General features: G+C 48.3%; 2 protein-coding genes across 2 annotated transcripts in view; one reads left to right on the top strand and one right to left on the bottom strand.

Moving 5' to 3' along the window:
* The window catches only part of LOC120999870, a 199,048-nt gene that overhangs the window by 157,294 nt on the left and 20,808 nt on the right, over positions 1-20,946 (top strand). The gene's annotated exons all lie outside the window — the stretch shown is intronic.
* LOC120999872 (histone H1C-like) lies at positions 4,115-4,762 on the bottom strand. Its single transcript, XM_040430923.1, has one exon. It carries the CDS (start codon positions 4,760-4,762, stop codon positions 4,115-4,117), a length of 648 nt encoding a protein of 215 aa, XP_040286857.1.

Genomic DNA, 20,946 nt, shown 5'->3' with positions numbered 1-20,946 from the left:
AATATTGAGGCTATTATGTAATGTGGAGGCTGTAAATATGAAGGCTGTTATATAATGTTGATAATATAGAGGCTTTAATATAATGCGGAGGATATAATGTAATTTACAGGCTTGTAATGTGGAGGCTGAAAATATGGAGGCTGTAACAATGTTTAAGCTGTGATGTAATGTAGAGGCCGCTAATATGGAGGCTGTAATATAATATGGAGGCTGTAATGTAGAGGCTAGTTATATGGAGGCTGTAATGTAATCTGGAGACTGAATATATGTAGGTTGTAACATAATGTTTAGGCTGTAATGTAGAGGACGGTAATATGGAGTCTGCAATATAATGTGGAGGCTGGTAATGTAATGCAGAGGCTGGTAATATGGCTGTGATGTAATGTGGAGGCTGGTAGTATGGAGGCTGTAATGTAATGTGGAGGCCGGTAGTTTGGAGGCTGTAATGTAGAGGCTAGTAATATGGAGGCTGTAATATAATGTAATGTGGAGGCTGGTAGTATGGAGGCTGTAATGTAGAGGCTAGTAATATGGAGGCTGTGGTGTAATATGGAGGCTGTAATGTAATGTTTAGGCCCTGATGTAATGTAGAGGCCAGTAATATGGAGTCTGTAATATATTGTGGAGGCCGGTAATTTAACATGGAGACTGTAATGTAGAGGCCGTTAATACGGAGGCTGTAATATAACATGGAGGCTGGTAATATTTAGGCTGTAAAAATAATGTAGAGGCTGTAATATGTTGTTGAGGTTGATAATGTGGAGGCTGTAATATAATGTAGAGGCTGTTAGTATGGAGGCTGTAATGTTTAGGATGTGATGTAAGAATTCAGCGGCCGTGGAGAAGCTCCGCCCCTGGCTCAGCTGAATGGATGATGTGAGCCCCGCCCCATCTGAATGGATGGATGTGCGTCCTGCTGCTCCGCCCCCCGGCTCAGTGAATGAATGGATGTGAGCCCCTCCCCTCCTGCTGCTCCGCCCCCCGCTCTTCTCAGAGCCCTCACCTTCTCTAGGACGGAGCTGCCGCATTGTGTGAATACATGGAAGCCTCATGTCCGAGGCGGATTATTCCCTCATTATAGACCACTGATCGGGAGTAGTGATCGTATAGTCGGGAGGATGAGGGGAGTAGTGATCGGCCAAAGAGAAGGATGGGGGAGTAGTGATCAGACAGTGAGGAGGATGGGGGGGAGTAGTGATCAGACAGTGAGGAGGATGGGGGGAGTAGTGATCAGACAGTGGGGAGTAGTGATCTGCTGATGGATGGATGTGAGCCCCGCCGTGCGCTCTATCCCCGGACACCAGCGCAGAGAGAAGGGGGCGGAGCTATAGAACAAGTGCTTTACAGTGATTGGCTGATCTCTGGCTTTTGAAATTCCCGCTCAATTACAGTCCGGTCAGAATTCAGCGGCCGTGGAGGAGCAGTCCGTCACACAGGGGCACTTGCCGCTCCTGACCTGCTGCGAGTACGGCCGGGCAGACATTGCTGCTGTGGAGGGTTCGTCCCCTGTGTGTAATGGACTGCTCCTCCACGGCCGCTGGACGGGAATTTCGAAAGCCAGAGATCAGCCAATCACTGTAACTTACTAGTTCTATAGCCCCGCCCCCATAGCCTGCTCAGTATTAACCCGTCAGTGGCCGCCTTCTCCCGCTCCCCACGACCGTCCTACCGGAGAACAGTCCCGTAGTCACTGTGCGGAGAAGAGCGGCTCCATCGCTGCGCTGGTGTCCAGGGATAGAGCGCACGACCCCCCTGCACGCACAGTACAATCAGCGGCGGCATCACTACCAGCAGGGGGCGGGGCGCAGTGAGGGGCGGTTATCAGCCGAGCAGAGAGGCCCTGATAGACGGAAGAGAGCGGCGCTGACAGGGTTAACCCGCCCCCTATTCCTGCCCGCAGAGGAGCCGGAGCCCCCGCCCGCTGTGAGCGGAGAACGAGGGCAGAAGGGCGGAGTGGAGCTCGTCTGAGGAGGAGGCGGTGGGAAGAGACTGACCTCCCGCTTCATGTAGGAGGGGCTTATTACCTGAAGACACGCCCATCAGCTGGGACTGGCGGATAGGATGAGCGCCGCCTCTTGTGAACGATGATTGGTTATTGAAGTTTTTGCGGGCACATCATTGTACGAATAAACCAATAGTGATGTAGGGGTGTGGTTTACATGAGCCAATGAGGACGAGGACGGGAGTATAAATGATCTGCACGGTCCGTTCCTCACCTCACTCTCTTGCTGTGTACAGATCTCTGCAGAGCCATGGCCAGAACCAAGCAGACAGCGCGTAAGTCTACCGGTGGGAAAGCTCCCCGCAAGCAGCTGGCCACTAAGGCCGCCAGGAAGAGCGCCCCCGCCACTGGCGGAGTCAAGAAGCCTCACCGCTACCGGCCCGGGACCGTCGCTCTCCGGGAGATCCGGCGCTACCAGAAGTCCACCGAGCTGCTCATCCGGAAGCTGCCCTTCCAGCGCCTGGTGAGAGAGATCGCCCAGGACTTCAAGACCGACCTTCGCTTCCAGAGCTCGGCCGTCATGGCCCTGCAGGAGGCCAGCGAGGCTTACCTGGTCGGGCTCTTCGAGGACACCAACCTCTGCGCCATCCACGCCAAGCGGGTCACCATCATGCCCAAGGATATCCAGCTGGCCCGCAGGATCCGAGGGGAGAGGGCTTAGATCTGCGCCCCGCACCCAACAAAGGCTCTTCTCAGAGCCACCACCTCCTCCAGAGACGAGCTCCACTCCGCCCTTCATTCTCCACCTCTGCTCACAGGAGGCGGGTTAACCCTTTCAGCGCTCTAATTAGTGAGAGCAGTTCCTTTATTCTAAAAGCGCTCTCTGTATCTCCTCCCGTCTATCAGGGACTCGCTGACCGTGACCGATAACCGCCTCCATCCTCCCTGCCCCCCGCCATCTCCACTCAGCGCTGCTGGGGGCGGGGCTATAGGACAAGTGCTTTACAGTGATTGGCTGATCTCCTGGCTTTTGAAATTCCCGCTCAATTACAGTGCGGTTAGAATTCAGCGGCCAAACCCTCTACAGCAGCAATGTCTGCCCGTACTTCCTGCTCTTCCCTTCCGTCTCTTCGTCACAGACGTCCCCGCATTCTCCTGAGCTCCAATCTTATCCCCGCCCCCATAGCACCGGTGTATCCCCGAGTGCCCGGCTCTGTGGATCCATCCAGCCGCTCGTCCTTCACTACCTCCTCCTCCTCACTGTCTGATCACTACTCCCCCCATCCTCCTCACTGTCCAATCACTACTCCCCTCATCATCCTCAGTGTCCGATCACTACTCCCCCCCATCCTCCCGATCTGTGGTCTATAATGAGGGAATAATCCGCCTCGGACATGAGGCTTCCATGTATTCACACAATGCGGCAGCTCCGTCCTAGAGAAGGTGGGGGCTCTGAGAAGAGAGGGGGGCGGAGCAGCAGGAGGGGCGGGGCGCATATCTATTCATTCAGCGGAGCAGCAGGAGGGGAGGGGCTCACATCATCCATTCAGCTGAGCCGGGGGCGGAGCAGCAGGCGGGAGGGGCTCACATCCATTTAATCAGCTGAGCCGGTGGGCGGAGCAGCAAGAGAGGAGGGGCTCACATCATCCATTCAGCTGAGCCGGGGGCGGAGCTTGTCCACGGCCGCTGAATTCTAACCAGATGGTAATTGAGCGGGAATTTCAAAAGCCAAGGTGCTAGTTCTATAGCCCCGCCCCCGTAGCCTGCTCAGTATTAACCCGTCAGTGGCCGCCTTCTCCCGCCCCCCACCGGAGGAGGGGAGAACAGTCCCGTATTCACTGTGCGGAGAAGAGCGGCTCCATCGCTGCGCTGGTGTCCAGGGATAGAGCGCACGACCCCCCTGCACGCACAGTACACTCAGCGGCGGCATCACTACCAGCAGGGGGCGGGGCGCAGTGAGGGGCGGTTATCAGCCGAGCAGAGAGGCCCTGATAGACGGAAGAGAGCGGCGCTGACAGGGTTAACCCGCCCCCTATTCCTGCCCGCAGAGGAGCCGGAGCCCCCGCCCGCTGTGAGCGGAGAACGAGGGCAGAAGGGCGGAGTGGAGCTCGTCTGAGGAGGAGGTGGCGGCTCTGAGAAGAGCCTTTGGGGGAGAGGTGCGGGCGGCGCCGGTTACTTCTTGGCCGCGCTCTTCTTGGCTTTCGCCGCTTTCTTAGCCGGACTCTTGGCAGCAGCCTTTGGTTTGGCCGCCTTCTTAGCCGGACTCTTGGCCAGCTTCTTGGGGGCAGCCTTCGGCTTCTTGGGGCTCTTGGCTGCTTTCTTGGCCGCGGCTGGTTTCTTAGCCTTTTTCGGGCTCTTGGCCGGAGCCTTCTTGGGCTTCTTCGGGGATTTAGCGGGTTTCTTGGCCGCAGTAGCTGCAGGTTTCTTGGCCGCCGCCGGCTTCTTCTTGGCCGCCGCCTTGTCCTTGGTCTCCTGCTGCTTGTTGATCTTGAAGGAGCCGGAGGCGCCGCTGCCCTTCACCTGGGTGAGGGTCCCCTTGGTGACCAGAGCCCTGACGGCCACCTTGATGCGGCTATTGTTCTTCTCTACATCGCATCCTCCGGCAGCCAGAGCCTTCTTCAGGGCGGCCAGAGACACCCCGCTGCGCTCCTTGGAGGCGGACACGGCTGTGACCAGGAGCTCGGACACGCTGGCACCGGACGGCTTCTTGCTTTTCTTGGCGCCCCCTGCCGCGGCGGATTTCCTCGGCTGCTTCTTGGACTTGGCGGCCGCTTCGGCGGGAGGAGGAGGAGCGGCGGCTGCTGGCGCGGTCTCTGCCATCGTGTGAGACGTGGGGAGAACACAAAGACTTCTCCTGGAGAAAACACTGAGGCCGGAGCCGGGACCGCCTCTTATATGTGCAGCGCTGCGCAGTGATTGGCTGCCGAGCTCCGCCCTCCTGCGCGTCTATTGGCTGACACTGGACACAGGCCCCGCCTTCACCCCTCTCAGCCCGGCTGCAGCTCCGCTCTCCCCTTGTGCTTCCCTGCCCGGGAGAAGAGCCCTTTAGCGGCTAGAACCGGACAGGAGAGGCCGCCTTCTCCGCGCCTTCCTCCTCCCGGACATCCCCCCTCACCGTGTGTCGCCGTCTGTGGCGGAGGAGGCCGGAGCAGGCCCCGGGATCTCCGCCACAGTCCTCCCGCTCTGCCTGCCGTTCTGCACATCCGGCTGGATCCGGCCCGATGGCTCCGCTGCGGGGGCTCGTTCCCTCTCTTCCCGGCCCTCGTCCCCATCCCAGGGCTCTTTCCCACAAGGTGGGGCCGCAGGAAGCTGCTTGGACGCTGCGGGGAGGAGCTGGAGCCGCGGAGAGCCCGGGAGGGTAACACAGGCGGCGGCCTCCGCTCCCTGCCGGCTCCAGTGCTCCGTGTCCCCGCACATTCCCCGCCGCAGTGATGCCGCCTCATGTGTGTACAGGGCTCTCAGGGAGCAGAGATGCGTCTTGTGGTCAGGGCTCCGCAGATGACAGAGGACTTCTCTCCTGGGCTCCTGGCTGCAGCAGAGGGGGTGCCGGTACAATGGGGCAGAGTATGGCCCCGCCCCCCAGAAGTGTGGACCCCGCTTTACTGACCCCCGGAAACATTCTGGGGAGTAAGAAAAGTAGAGAGAACTGCCCCTATAATCCCCCTCATTGCTCCTCCGTAATCTCAGTACAATACGGCAAAGTATAGTATAGTACAGTACAGTATATAATATTATAGTATATTATAGTATAGCGTAGCACAGTATAGTATAGTACAGTATATTATAGTACAGTATAGTATAGTACAGCACAGTATATTATAGTACAGTACAGTATATTATAGTATAGCACAGCACAGCACAGTAAAGTCTATTATAGTATAGCACAGCACAGTAAAGTCTATTATAGTATAGCGCTGTATAGTATAGCACAGTATAGTACAGTATATTATAGTACAGCACAGTACAGTATATTATAGTATAGCACAGCACAGTATAGTGCTGTATAGTATAGCGCTGTATAGTATAGTACAGCACAGTATATTATAGTATAGTACAGCACAGTATATTATAGTATAGTACAGTTTATTATAGTATAGTATAGTACAGTATAGCGCTGTATAGTACAGTCTATTATAGTATAGCACAGTATAGTACAGTATATTATAGTATAGTACAGCACAGTATAGTACAGTATATTATAGTATAGTACAGTATATTATAGTATAGTACAGTATATTATAGTATAGCACAGTACAGTATATTATAGTACAGTATAGTACAGTATAGTATAGCGCTGTATAGTACATTATATTATAGTATAGCACAGCACAGTACAGTATATTATAGTATAGTATAGTACAGTATATTATAGTATAGCACAGTATAGTACAGTATATTATAGTATAGCACAGTATAGTATAGTATAGTACAGCACAGTATAGTACAGTATATTATAGTACAGTATATTATAGTACAGTATATTATAGTACAGTATAGTATAGCATAGTATATTATAGTATAGTACAGCACAGAAAATACAATAAAGACCAAAGGTGCCCAATTGGTAAAAAATGGAAAACAGTGTCCACCCAATACAACCAAAAGGACTCCCGTAGTTGTAACTCGGTACTAGCTCCCGAGTAAAACAGGCGAAAAAACAACCCCCGGACGAATGCACGCCGAAACGCGCGTTGGGGTAGCGCCATCCCTGGTGACACAGCAGACGGTCTTTTTTGGTGAGTCTTTGCTCTCTTTGTTACCTACACGGCGTTCTGATTCAGGGTGTTTCATACCTAGTCACTACTGAGGTTTGCTCTTATCTCATTTATGCTGCACTCACAATGCAAACCCTGTTTCAGTCTTTGCCGGGTAGGTTTTCTTTTGATTGCTGACTCAACCGTTATTTATGTTATATTTTTTTGGTCATTGGTCGGTCATTGTACCGTATATAATCCATTCCATTGATCATTATTATTTTTTACATTTGACACGTGTGCTATCCCAGGGAGGCGTTCTTTCTTCTTTCTTCTGCTTCCATTCACTTTATTACGGCAGATCACTTATTGCTTTATACTTTTTAACTATGTTACAATAAAATTATATTTTTACTTTTGGTACCATGAGCTCTGTTTTCTTGTTTTTTCGCCTACAGCACAGTATAGTATAGCACAGTATAGAACAGTATTGTATAGTTCAGCACGGTATAGTATAGTACAGTATACTACAGCACAGTATAGAACAGTATTGTATAATACAGCAGGGTATAGTATAGTACAGCACAGTATAGAACAGTATTGTATAGTACAGCACAGTATAGAACAGTATTGTATAGTTCAGCACAGTATAGAACAGTATTGTATAGTTCAGCACGGTATAGTATAGTACAGTATACTACAGCACAGTATAGAACAGTATTGTATAGTTCAGCACGGTATAGTATAGTACAGTATACTACAGCACAGTATAGAACAGTATTGTATAGTTCAGCACGGTATAGTATAGTACAGTATACTACAGCACAGTATAGAACAGTATTGTATAATACAGCAGATAATAGTATAGTACAGCACAGTACAGAACAGTATTGTATAGTACAGCACGGTATAGAATAGCACGGTATAGAACAGTATTGTATAGTACAGCACAGTATAGTATAGTACAGTATACTACAGCACAGTATAGAACAGTATTGTATAGTACAGTATAGTACAGCACGGTATAGAATAGTATTGTATAGTACAGCACAGTATAGAACAGTATTGTATAGTTCAGCACGGTATAGTATAGTACAGTATACTACAGCACAGTATAGAACAGTATTGTATAATACAGCAGATAATAGTATAGTACAGTACAGTATAGAACAGTATTGTATAGTACAGCACGGTATAGAACAGTATTGTATAGTACAGCACAGTATAGAACAGTATTGTATAGTTCAGCACGGTATAGTATAGTACAGTATACTACAGCACAGTATAGAACAGTATTGTATAATACAGCAGATAATAGTATAGTACAGTATAGTACAGCACAGTATAGAACAGTATTGTATAGTACAGCACAGTATAGAACAGTATTGTATAGTACAGCACAGTATAGAATAGTATTGTATAGTACAGCACAGTATAGAACAGTATTGTATAGTACAGCACAGTATAGTACAGCACAGTATAGAATAGTATTGTATAGTACAGCACAGTATTGTATAGTTCAGCACGGTATAGTATAGTACAGTATACTACAGCACAGTATAGAACAGTATTGTATAATACAGCAGATAATAGTATAGTATAGTACAGCACAGTATAGAACAGTATTGTATAGTACAGCACAGTATAGTACAGCACAGTATAGAATAGTATTGTATAGTACAGCACAGTATAGAACAGTATTGTATAGTTCAGCACGGTATAGTATAGTACAGTATACTACAGCACAGTATAGAACAGTATTGTATAATACAGCAGATAATAGTATAGTACAGCACAGTATAGAACAGTATTGTATAGTACAGCACATTATAGAACAGTATTGTATAGTACAGCACAGTATAGTACAGCACAGTATAGAATAGTATTGTATAGTACAGCACAGTATAGAACAGTATTGTATAGTACAGCACAGTATAGAATAGTATTGTATAGTACAGCACGGTATAGTATAGTACAGTATACTACAGCACAGTATAGAACAGTATTGTATAATACAGCAGATAATAGTATAGTACAGTATAGTACAGCACAGTATAGAACAGTATTGTATAGTACAGCACAGTATAGTACAGCACAGTATAGAATAGTATTGTATAGTACAGCACAGTATAGAACAGTATTGTATAGTTCAGCACGGTATAGTATAGTACAGTATACTACAGCACAGTATAGAACAGTATTGTATAATACAGCAGATAATAGTATAGTATAGTACAGCACAGTATAGAACAGTATTGTATAGTACAGCACAGTATAGTACAGGACAGTATAGAATAGTATTGTATAGTACAGCACGGTATAGAATAGTATAGTACAGTATACTACAGCACAGTATAGAACAGTATTGTATAATACAGCAGATAATAGTATAGTACAGTATAGTACAGCACAGTATAGAACAGTATTGTATAGTACAGCACAGTATAGTACAGCACAGTATAGAATAGTATTGTATAGTACAGCACAGTATTGTATAGTTCAGCACGGTATAGTATAGTACAGTATACTACAGCACAGTATAGAACAGTATTGTATAATACAGCAGATAATAGTATAGTATAGTACAGCACAGTATAGAACAGTATTGTATAGTACAGCACAGTATAGTACAGGACAGTATAGAATAGTATTGTATAGTACAGCACGGTATAGAATAGTATAGTACAGTGTACTACAGCACAGTATAGAACAGTATTGTATAGTTCAGCACGGTATAGTATAGTACAGCACAGTATAGAACAGTATTGTATAGTACAGCACAGTATAGTACAGGATTGTATAGTACAGCATGGTATAGAATAGTATAGTACAGTATACTACAGCACAGTATAGAACAGTATTGTATAGTTCAGCACGGTATAGTATAGTACAGCACAGTATAGAACAGTATTGTATAGTTCAGCACGGTATAGTATAGTACAGTATACTACAGCACAGTATAGAACAGTATTGTATAATACAGCAGGGTATAGTATAGTACAGCACAGTATAGAACAGTATTGTATAATACAGCAGGGTATAGTATAGTATTGTATAGTTCAGCACGGTGTAGTATAGTACAGTATACTACAGCACAGTATAGAACAGTATTGTATAGTACAGCACAGTATAGAACAGTATTGTATAGTACAGCACAGTATAGTACAGTATAGAACAGTATTGTATAGTTCAGCACGGTGTAGTATAGTACAGTACAGCACAGTATAGAACAGTATTGTATAGTACAGCACAGTATAGAACAGTATTGTATAGTACAGCACAGTATAGAACAGTATTGTATAGTATAGTATGGTACAGTATACTACAGCACAGTATAGAACAGTATTGTATAGTACAGCACGGTATAGTATGGTACAGCACAGTATAGAACAGTATTGTATAGTTCAGCAGGGTATAGTATAGTACAGTATAGCACAGTATAGAATAGTATTGTATAGTACAGCACAGTATAGTATAGTACAGCACAGTATAGAACAGTATTGTATAGTTCAGTATAGTATAGTATAGAACAGTATTGTATAGTTCAGCATGGTATAGTATAGTACAGTATACTACAGCACAGTATAGTACAGCACAGTATAGAACAGTTTTGTATTATACAGCAGGGTATAGTATAGTATGCACAGTATTGAACAGTATTGTATAGTACGGTACAGTTTAGTACAGTATAGCACAGCACGGTATAGTATAGTACAGCACCATATAGTACAGCACGGTATAGTATAATATAGCATAGTGCAGCACGGTATAGTATTTTACACAGGGGTGTGGAAAATTTTTTAAAAACTACTTGTCGAAGGACTAAAGAGGGGGCTAAATCTACTTGTCCTGAACTTATACTAACGTTATACTGTATGGGGGTGGGGGCCACAAGGCGATGTTATGCTGTATGGGGCGGGGGCCACAAGGAGATGTTATGCTGTATGGGGCGGGGGCCACAAGGAGATGTTATGCTGTATGGGGCGGGGGCCACAAGGAGATGTTATGCTGTATGGGGCGGGGGACACAAGGAGATGTTATGCTGTATGGGGCGGGGGACACAAGGAGATGTTATGCTGTATGGGGCAGGGGCCACAAGGAGACGTTATACTGTATGGGGGTGGGGGCCACAGGGAGACGTTATATTGTATGGGGGCGGGGGCCACAGGGTGACGTTATACTGTGCGGGGGCAACCGCTTGGTGACGTTATACTGTATGGGGCACTAGGGCAGCCCCAAGGTGACGTTATACTGTATGGGGGCAAGAGGGAGACGTTATACTGTATGGGGGCCACAAGGAGACGTTATAGTTTATCAAGTGCCACGTGCAGTGCAGATTGCAGGCAGGGCCAGAGCCTCAGAAGACAGACAGCACAACCTTTATTTCTGACACCCCTGCAGATGAGCGTTCCTCCCGGAGCCTGTCCACATCGCAGCTCCCGGCCTGACCTGCAAGCGCTGACTGGGGTCACATAGCATTATACTGATTTATGATGCTATGTAACCCTTACAGTTCTGGAATCTATTGGATAACACTGACATAATGCTGTCAGTGTTATCCTGAACATTAACATATATATCTCCTGAGAAGCCAATTTGATCCTAAAGGCTTAATTTACCCTGTAATCTAAACTCTGTGTCATCTGTCCCTTCTCTTATCTCTCTGCTCCTGTCCCTTAACCTTATCACTGCTGCAACAAGAGCATCAGCCGAAAGCCTCAGTGTAACCTGTTCTAGCCTCTGACAGCCTCAGTGTAACCTGTTCTAGCCTCTGACTCACAGCCTCAGTGTAACCTGTTCTAGCCTCTGACTCACGGCCTCAGTGTAACCTGTTCTAGACTCTGACTCACGGCCTCAGTGTAACCTGTTCTAGCCTCTGACTCACGGCCTCAGTGTAACCTGTTCTAGCCTCTGACTTACGGCCTCAGTGTAACCTGTTCTAGACTCTGACTCACGGCCTCAGTGTAACCTGTTCTAGACTCTGACTCACGGCCTCAGTGTAACCTGTTCTACAGTCTGACAGCCTCAGTGTAACCTGTTCTAGACTCTGACTCACGGGCTCAGTGTAACCTGTTCTACAGTCTGACTCACGGCCTCAGTGTAACCTGTTCTAGACTCTACACTGAGGCCGTGAGTCAACCTGTTCTAGCCTCTGACTCACGGCCTCAGTGTAACCTGTTCTACAGTCTGACTCACGGCCTCAGTGTAACCTGCACTAGACTCTGACTCACGGCCTCAGTGTAACCTGTTCTAGCCTCTGACTCACAGCCTCAGTGTAACCTGTTCTACAGTCTGACTCACGGCCTCAGTGTATCCTGCTCTAGACTCTGACTCACGGCCTCAGTGTAACCTGTTCTAGACTCTGACTCACGGCCTCTGTGTAACCTGTTCTAGACTCTGACTCACGGCCTCTGTGTAACCTGTTCTAGACTCTGACTCACGGCCTCAGTGTAACCTGTTCTACAGTCTGACTCACGGCCTCAGTGTAACCTGTTCTAGACTCGGACTCACGGCCTCAGTGATACCTGTTCTACAGTCTGACTCACGGCCTCATTGTAACCTGTTCTACAGTCTGACTCACGGCCTCAGTGTAACCTGTTCTACAGTCTGACTCACGGCCTCAGTGTAACCTGTTCTACAGTCTGACTCACGGCCTCAGTGTAACCTGTTCTACAGTCTGACTCACGGCCTCAGTGTAACCTGTTCTACAGTCTGACTCACGGCCTCAGTGTAACCTGTTCTACAGTCTGACTCACGGCCTCAGTGTAACCTGTTCTACAGTCTGACTCACGGCCTCAGTGTAACCTGTTCTACAGTCTGACTCACGGCCTCAGTGTAACCTGTTCTAGCCTCTGACTCACGGCCTCAGTGTAACCTGTTCTAGACTCTGACTCACGGCCTCAGTGTAACCTGTTCTAGACTCTGACTCACGGCCTCAGTGTAACCTGTTCTAGCCTCTGACTCACGGCCTCAGTGTAACCTGTTCTAGCCTCTGACTCACGGCCTCAGTGTAACCTGTTCTAGCCTCTGACTCACGGCCTCAGTGTAACCTGTTCTAGCCTCTGACTCACGGCCTCAGTGTAACCTGTTCTAGCCTCTGACTCACGGCCTCAGTGTAACCTGTTCTAGCCTCTGACTCACGGCCTCAGTGTAACCTGTTCTAGCCTCTGACTCACGGCCTCAGTGTAACCTGTTCTAGCCTCTGACTCACGGCCTCAGTGTAACCTGTTCTAGCCTCTGACTCACGGCCTCAGTGTAACCTGTTCTAGCCTCTGACTCACGGCCTCAGTGTAACCTGTTCTAGCCTCTGACTCACGGCCTCAGTGTAACCTGTTCTAGCCTCTGACTCACGGCCTCAGTGTAACCTGTTCTAGACTCTGACTCACGGCCTCAGTGTAACCTGTTCTACAGTCTGACTCACGGCCTCAGTGTAACCTGTTCTAGACTCGGACTCACGGCCTCAGTGATACCTGTTCTACAGTCTGACTCACGGCCTCATTGTAACCTGTTCTACAGTCTGACTCACGGCCTCAGTGTAACCTGTTCTACAGTCTGACTCACGGCCTCAGTGTAACCTGTTCTACAGTCTGACTCACGGCCTCAGTGTAACCTGTTCTACAGTCTGACTCACGGCCTCAGTGTAACCTGTTCTACAGTCTGACTCACGGCCTCAGTGTAACCTGTTCTACAGTCTGACTCACGGCCTCAGTGTAACCTGTTCTACAGTCTGACTCACGGCCTCAGTGTAACCTGTTCTACAGTCTGACTCACGGCCTCAGTGTAACCTGTTCTAGCCTCTGACTCACGGCCTCAGTGTAACCTGTTCTAGACTCTGACTCACGGCCTCAGTGTAACCTGTTCTAGCCTCTGACTCACGGCCTCAGTGTAACCTGTTCTAGCCTCTGACTCACGGCCTCAGTGTAACCTGTTCTAGCCTCTGACTCACGGCCTCAGTGTAACCTGTTCTAGCCTCTGACTCACGGCCTCAGTGTAACCTGTTCTAGCCTCTGACTCACGGCCTCAGTGTAACCTGTTCTAGCCTCTGACTCACGGCCTCAGTGTAACCTGTTCTAGCCTCTGACTCACGGCCTCAGTGTAACCTGTTCTAGCCTCTGACTCACGGCCTCAGTGTAACCTGTTCTAGCCTCTGACTCACGGCCTCAGTGTAACCTGTTCTAGCCTCTGACTCACGGCCTCAGTGTAACCTGTTCTAGCCTCTGACTCACGGCCTCAGTGTAACCTGTTCTAGCCTCTGACTCACGGCCTCAGTGTAACCTGTTCTAGACTCTGACTCACGGCCTCAGTGTAACCTGTTCTAGACTCTGACTCACGGCCTCAGTGTAACCTGTTCTAGCCTCTGACTCACGGCCTCAGTGTAACCTGTTCTAGCCTCTGACTCACGGCCTCAGTGTAACCTGTTCTAGCCTCTGACTCACGGCCTCAGTGTAACCTGTTCTAGCCTCTGACTCACGGCCTCAGTGTAACCTGTTCTAGCCTCTGACTCACGGCCTCAGTGTAACCTGTTCTAGCCTCTGACTCACGGCCTCAGTGTAACCTGTTCTAGCCTCTGACTCACGGCCTCAGTGTAACCTGTTCTAGCCTCTGACTCACGGCCTCAGTGTAACCTGTTCTACAGTCTGACTCACGGCCTCAGTGTAACCTGTTCTAGCCTCTGACTCACGGCCTCAGTGTAACCTGTTCTAGCCTCTGACTCACGGCCTCAGTGTAACCTGTTCTAGCCTCTGACTCACGGCTCTTTTAACTCAATGAATCGAATGAGTCTCTAACTAATCGGATCTTTAGATTCTTTTAACTTGTGACTCATTCGATTCATTTCTATTCTAACTCCCTGTACAGACGGCTCAGAGCTGCTAGTGCTTGCCTTGCCTCAGCTCTGATTGGTTGGTGGGCGGGGAGGGGAGGGGCTGGCAGAAGCAGCTTCCACTCTAGGATCAGATTACACTCCTCCCGAGTCCCTCCCCTCCCTGCTGCCGCCAGCGGCTCTGCTATTGTGTGCTGTGACGGAGCTGAGCCGACGATGCAGTGGCCGCAGGCTGACATAGATGTAGGAGCGGTCAGCTCGCGGCGAGCATATGACCGCTCCTATTACTGCCCAACCGACATGTCCCTGCAACTGTTCAAACTACTTGCCCGGCGCCCGGAACTGCATGTCCCGGGCGTCGGGCGATAGGAATTCCACACCCCTGGTACAGCACTGTATATTATAGTACAGTACAGTATAGAACAGTATTGTATAGTACAGTATAGTGCAGCACGGTATATTATAGTACAGCACAGTATAGAACAGTATTGTATAGTATAGTATAGTATAGTGCAGCACGGTATAGTATAGCACAGTATAGTACATTATTGTATAGTACAGCACAGTATAGTGCAATATATTATAGTACAGTATAGTACAGCACAGTATAGTACAGTATAGTATAGTACAGCACAGCACAGTTTAGTGCAATATATTATAGTACAGTATAGTGCAATATATTATAGTATAGTACAGCACAGTATAGTATAGTACAGTATAGCACAGCATAGTACAGTTTAGTGCAATATATTATAGTACAGTATAGTACAGTATAGTGCAATATATTATAGTATAGTACAGCACAGTATAGTATAGTATAGTACAGCACAGCATAGTACAGTTTAGTGCAATATATTATAGTACAGAACAGTACAGTACAGTATAGTACAGTACAGTATAGCATAGTATAGTACAGCACAGTACAGTATAGTACAGTACAGCACAGTATAGTACAGCACAGTATAGTACAGCACAATATTAGTACAGCACAATATAGTATAGTACAGTATATTATAGAATAGTACACTACAGTACAGCACAGTATAGTATAGTACAGCACAGTACAGTATATTATAGAATAGTACAGTACAGCACAGTATAGTATAGTACATTGCAGTATAGTACAGTATATTATAGAATAGTACACTACAGTACAGTATAGCACAGTATAGTACAGCACAATATAGTACAGTATTTTATAGAATAGTACTACAGTACAGTACAGCACAGTATAGTATAGTACAGCACAATATAGTACAGTATAGTACAGTACAGTATATTATATAATAGTACACTACAGTACAGTATAGTACAGAACAGTATAGTATAGTACAGCACAGTATAGTACAGCGCAGTATAGTACAGTATATTATAGAATAGTACACTACAGTACAGTATAGTACAGCACAGTATAGTACAGCACAATATAGTACAGTACAGTATTTTATAGAATAGTACAGTACAGTACAGCATAATATAGTACAGTATATTATAGTACAGTATAGTACAGCACAACATATTATAGCACAGTATATTATAGTACAGTATAGTACCACACAGATAGTGCCCCCAATACTGTGCCCACAATACTATACTGCAGAAACAGTCCCCCTGGAAATACTACTACCACACATATAGTGCCCCCAATACTGTGCCCGCTGTGCCCCCAATACTATACTGCAGAAACAGTACCCCTGGGAATACTACTACCACACAGATAGTGCCCCCAATACTGTGCCCGCAATAATATACTGCAGAAACAGTACCCCTGGGAATACTACTACCACACAGATAGTGCCCCCAATACTGTGCCCGCTGTGCCCCCAATACTATACTGCAGAAACAGTCCCCCTGGAAATACTACCACCACACAGATAGTGCCCCCAATACTATACTGCAGATACAGTCCCCTTGGAAATACTACTACCACACAGATAGTGCCCCCTTAAACAATTATTGGCACACAGTGCTCTAAAAAATAACTGCGCCCAGACACTAATAGTATAAAGATAATGTCCCCCAAAAATAATTGTGCTAAGCTGATACTGTGCCAGGGTGCCCCCAAAGTAACAGTGCTCCCCAAAATCCCACCAATAGAAATAATTCTCTGCCAGAGCACACTTAGTAGTAATAATGCCCCCTATAGTGCCCTAGTAATCATGTTCCTCATAGCCCCCCATAGTGTCCCCCATAATATGCCAGTAAAAAAATGCCCCTTAGTGCCCCCAGCAGATGCCCCTATAGTGCTCCTCTCCCCCACAATGTGCCAGTAAAAAAAATGCCCCTTCTTAGTGCCACCATATGCCCCAATAGTGCTCCACTCCCCCATAGTGCCCCCAAATAATGCCCCATAGTGCCGCTCTCCCCTATAGTGCCTCCCATAATGTGCCAGTAAAAAATGCCCCCTTAGTGCTACCAAATGCCATAGTGCCCCCCATAATGTGCCAATAAAAAAGGCCCCTTTAGAGCCCCCACTTCCCCATAGTGCCCCCAAATAATGCCCCTATAGTAACACCAGATGCCCCATAGTGCTGCTCTCCCCTATAGTGCCCCCCAGAATGTGCCAATAATTAAAAAAAATCCCCTTTAGAGCCCCCAGATACCCCCACAGTGCTCCTCTCCCCCATGGTGCCCCCCCATAATGTGCCAGTAAGAAATGCCACCATAGTGCCCCCCCATAGTGCCAGCTCCCCCCATAGTGCCAGCCCCCCCCATAGTGCCAGCCCCCCCCATAGTGCCAGCGCCCCCCATAGTGCCAGCCCCCCTATAGTGCCAGCTCCCCCATAGTGCCAGCCCCCCCTATAGTGCCAGCCCCCCCTATAGTGCTAGCTCCCCCATAGTGCCAGCCCCCCTATAGTGCCAGCTCTCCCAATAGTGCCCCCCCATAGTGCTAGCTCCCCCAAAGTGCCAGATCCCCCCCATAGTGCCAGATCCCCCCCCCCCATAGTGCCAGCCCCCCGCAAAGAAGAAGAAAAAAAAAAAACACTAATACTTACCTCCATCCAGTGGCGTCTCTAGCTTTCAAATTTTGGGGGGGCACACTGGGGGCCAGGACAAAAGTAGGGGGGGCAGCTATAACAACGATACATTTACACAAGTACGCTTAGAAATGCTGCAATACTTTACCCAATACCTAAAACCGCAACAGGGAAGAAAAGTCCTGCTGTCTGTGGATGACACTTTTATAGAGACGGGGATCTGTGGATGACACTGCTATGGGGGGGATCTGTGGATGCCACATACCGTATATAGCATCTTATGCTATATGTGTCATCCACAGATCCACCCCATGACAGTGTCATCCCCATTTCCCCCTCCATAACAGTGTCATCCACAGATCTCCCTCCCTATAACAGTGTCATCCACAGATCTCCCTCCCTATAACAGTGTCATCCACAGATCTCCCTCCCTATAACAGTGTCATCCACAGATCTCCCTCCCTATAACAGTGTCATCCACAGATCTCCCTCCCTATAACAGTGTCATCCACAGATCTCCCTCCCTATAACAGTGTCATCCACAGATCTCCCTCCCTATAACAGTGTCATCCACAGATCTCCCTCCCTATAACAGTGTCATCCACAGATCTCCCTCCCTATAACAGTGTCATCCACAGATCTCCCTCCCTATAACAGTGTCATCCACAGATCTCCCTCCCTATAACAGTGTCATCCACAGATCTCCCTCCCTATAACAGTGTCATCCACAGATCTCCCTCCCTAGAACAGTGTCATCCACAGATCTCCCTCCCCGCCTCTCACAGGAGTGTACATATATAAAATAAACATATTTCACATGAACACTTACAGTTACTTGGCCCTTGGGGATCTCGGACACCACTTCAACACTTGGCCGAGGGCTCGGCGGAGCTGATGTTGTGTTTTATCCTAATGAGAAAGATTTCATAATAAGGATTTGGAGAAGGGGCAGAGGGATAGCAGAGCAGGGAGAGGCTGGTGCTGCTACTAGGGGGTCATACCATGGGGGAGTAATAAAACCCACCATAATGCCCCCCAGTAGAAATAATTCTCCTTATAATGTGCAAAACATACCCCCTTATGCCCCGAGTTGAGCTAATGTCCCCCATAATGTGCCAGTATAAAATACCCCTATATAGTTCCCCAGTAAATGCCCCCATAGTGCTCCTCTCCCCCTTACTCCTAGTGCACCCCATAATGTACCAGTATAAAATGCCCCATATATCGTGCCCCGGTAGATGCCCTCAGTGTCCCCCATAATTTGCAAGTATAAAATACCTCTTCTTAGTGCCCCCGTAGATGACTCCATAGTACTCCTGTCTCCCCTTCTCCATAGTACCCACCATAATGTGTCCCAGTATAAAATGCTACTGTACAGAGCCCCCCATATAAAACACCCCTTCTTTGTGGCCTCAGTAGATGCCCCTATAGTGCCCACCAATAATGTGCCAGTAATAAGTGCCCTCAATAACGTGCCACTGCCAGTAACAAGAGCCCCCCAATGTGCCAGTAATAAGCCCCCATCACGTGCCAGTAACAAGAGCCCCCATCACGTGCCAGTAATAAGCCCCCCATCACGTGCCAGTAATAAGCCCCCCATCACGTGCCAGTAATAAGCCCCCCATCACGTGCCAGTAATAAGCCCCACATCACGTGCCAGTAATAATCCCCCCCACCATTACGTGCTAGTAATAAGCCCCCCATTACGTGCCAGTAATAAGCCCCCCATCACGTGCTAGTAATAAGCCCCCCATCACGTGCCAGTAATAAGCCCCCCATCATGTGCCAGTATTAAGCCCCCCCATCATGTGCCAGTATTAAGTCCCCCCCATCATGTGTCAGTATTAAGTCCCCCCCATCACGTGCCAGTAATAAGCCCCCCATCACGTGCCAGTAATAAGCCCCCCAATGTGCCAGTAATAAGCCCCCCATCACGTGCCAGTAATAAGCCCCCCATCACGTGCCAGTAATAAGCCCCCCATCACGTGCCAGTAATAAGCCCCCCAATGTGCCAGTAATAAGCCCCACAATTACGTGCTAGTAATAAGCCCCCCATTATGTGCCAGTAATAAGCCCCCATCACTTGCCAGTAATAAGCCCCCATCACGTGCCAGTAATAAGCCCCCCAATGTGCCAGTGATAAGCCCCCCATTACGTGCCAGTATTAAGCCCTACCATCATGTGCCAGTATTAAGTCCCCCCCATCATGTACCAGTATTAAGTCCCCCCCCCCCATTGTAATAAGCCCCCCCCATTGTAATAATTCCCCCCCATCATGTACCAGTATTAAGTCCCCCCCATCATGTGCCAGTATTAAGTCAGTCTGTCCCCCCCCCTATTGTAATAAGCCCCCCCAATGTGCCAGTAACACTATTGTAAAAAACAAAACAAAAAAAAAAAGCACTTATACTTACCTCAGTGTCAGCGATGCGATGCAGACTCTTCCTGTGTCCCGCGCTGTAAGGCTCAGGCGGCGCGATGACGTCATCGCCCCGCCTGCGCCGGCCTCTGATAGGCTGTAGGCACTAGGCCGGCAGCCTATCAGAGGAAGAGGAAGGGACACGCCTCTCCCTCCCCTGCACCTCCGCTGGCACAGGCAGATTACAATGGAGATGAGCGCAATGGAAGCGCTCATCTCCCTGTGCCCGGCGGCGGCGGCTCACTTAGGGGGTGGCATTTTAGTTGGGGGGGCACAGCATGATGTAGGGGGGCCGTGGCCCCCTCTGGCCCCCCCCCTGGCGATGCCACTGCCTCCATCAGCAGCGATGCAGCCTCTTCCGGCCTGTGTCCCTGCTGTGTGCTGCCCGGCTCAGGTGTCGCGATGATAATGACGTCATGGTGCTGCCTGAGCCGGCCTCTGATAGGCTGCAGGCATTAGTGCCTGCGGCCTATCAGAAGAACAGGGGAGGGACACGCCTCTCCCTCCCCTGCCCCACAGCACACAGCACGGCCGCAATGACATCCAGGGCCGCGCCGCCTGTGGTGATGATCGGCGGTGCGGCCCCGAAGAATAAAAATATATATCTTTTTTTTTTAAAGACGGGGGCGGCCCAGCGGCCGTTTATTTAGGGCGGCCTGGGGGGCAATAGCCCCTGGTGCCACCAGATAGTTGTGGTGTGTTATGTTGTTCTATTCTTATCAGTTTAATCCCTGTTACGTCCCCTCTCGGGGGACGTGTATGGAATAGAGTTCAGACAACCGCAAAGAGTTGTCAATAGTTGACACACTCATGACATAAATGTTATTCCTCTATGCGTCAATCTTGGTGTAGTGATGACTGTGCTCGTGCGCACGTTTGGGAGATTGCAGGCGATGGCGGTTTTACAAAGCCTATGGTCGTGCTGAGGTCGTTCAGTGACAGTTAAGTGACCCAGAAAACAATGATTCTGCAGTGTGGGCCATTGTTGGCCTAGTAGACTTTAATGATCACCTTAGATGATCACAAAGAAAATTAATGTTTTTTCTATGCAAAATTATCCAGCCGATCGCTTTTGGTCTGTTCACAATGAA

Source organism: Bufo bufo, chromosome 4 (assembly GCF_905171765.1).
Source record: "Bufo bufo chromosome 4, aBufBuf1.1, whole genome shotgun sequence".
NCBI classification, from domain to species: domain Eukaryota; kingdom Metazoa; phylum Chordata; class Amphibia; order Anura; family Bufonidae; genus Bufo; species Bufo bufo.
This window is presented reverse-complemented; position numbering and strand designations above follow the sequence as displayed.

Coding starts and splice junctions, on each gene's coding strand:
- LOC120999872 (XM_040430923.1), bottom strand. CDS start 4,762: ATGGCAGAGACCGCGCCAGCAGCCGCCGCTCCTCCTCCTCCCGCCGAA.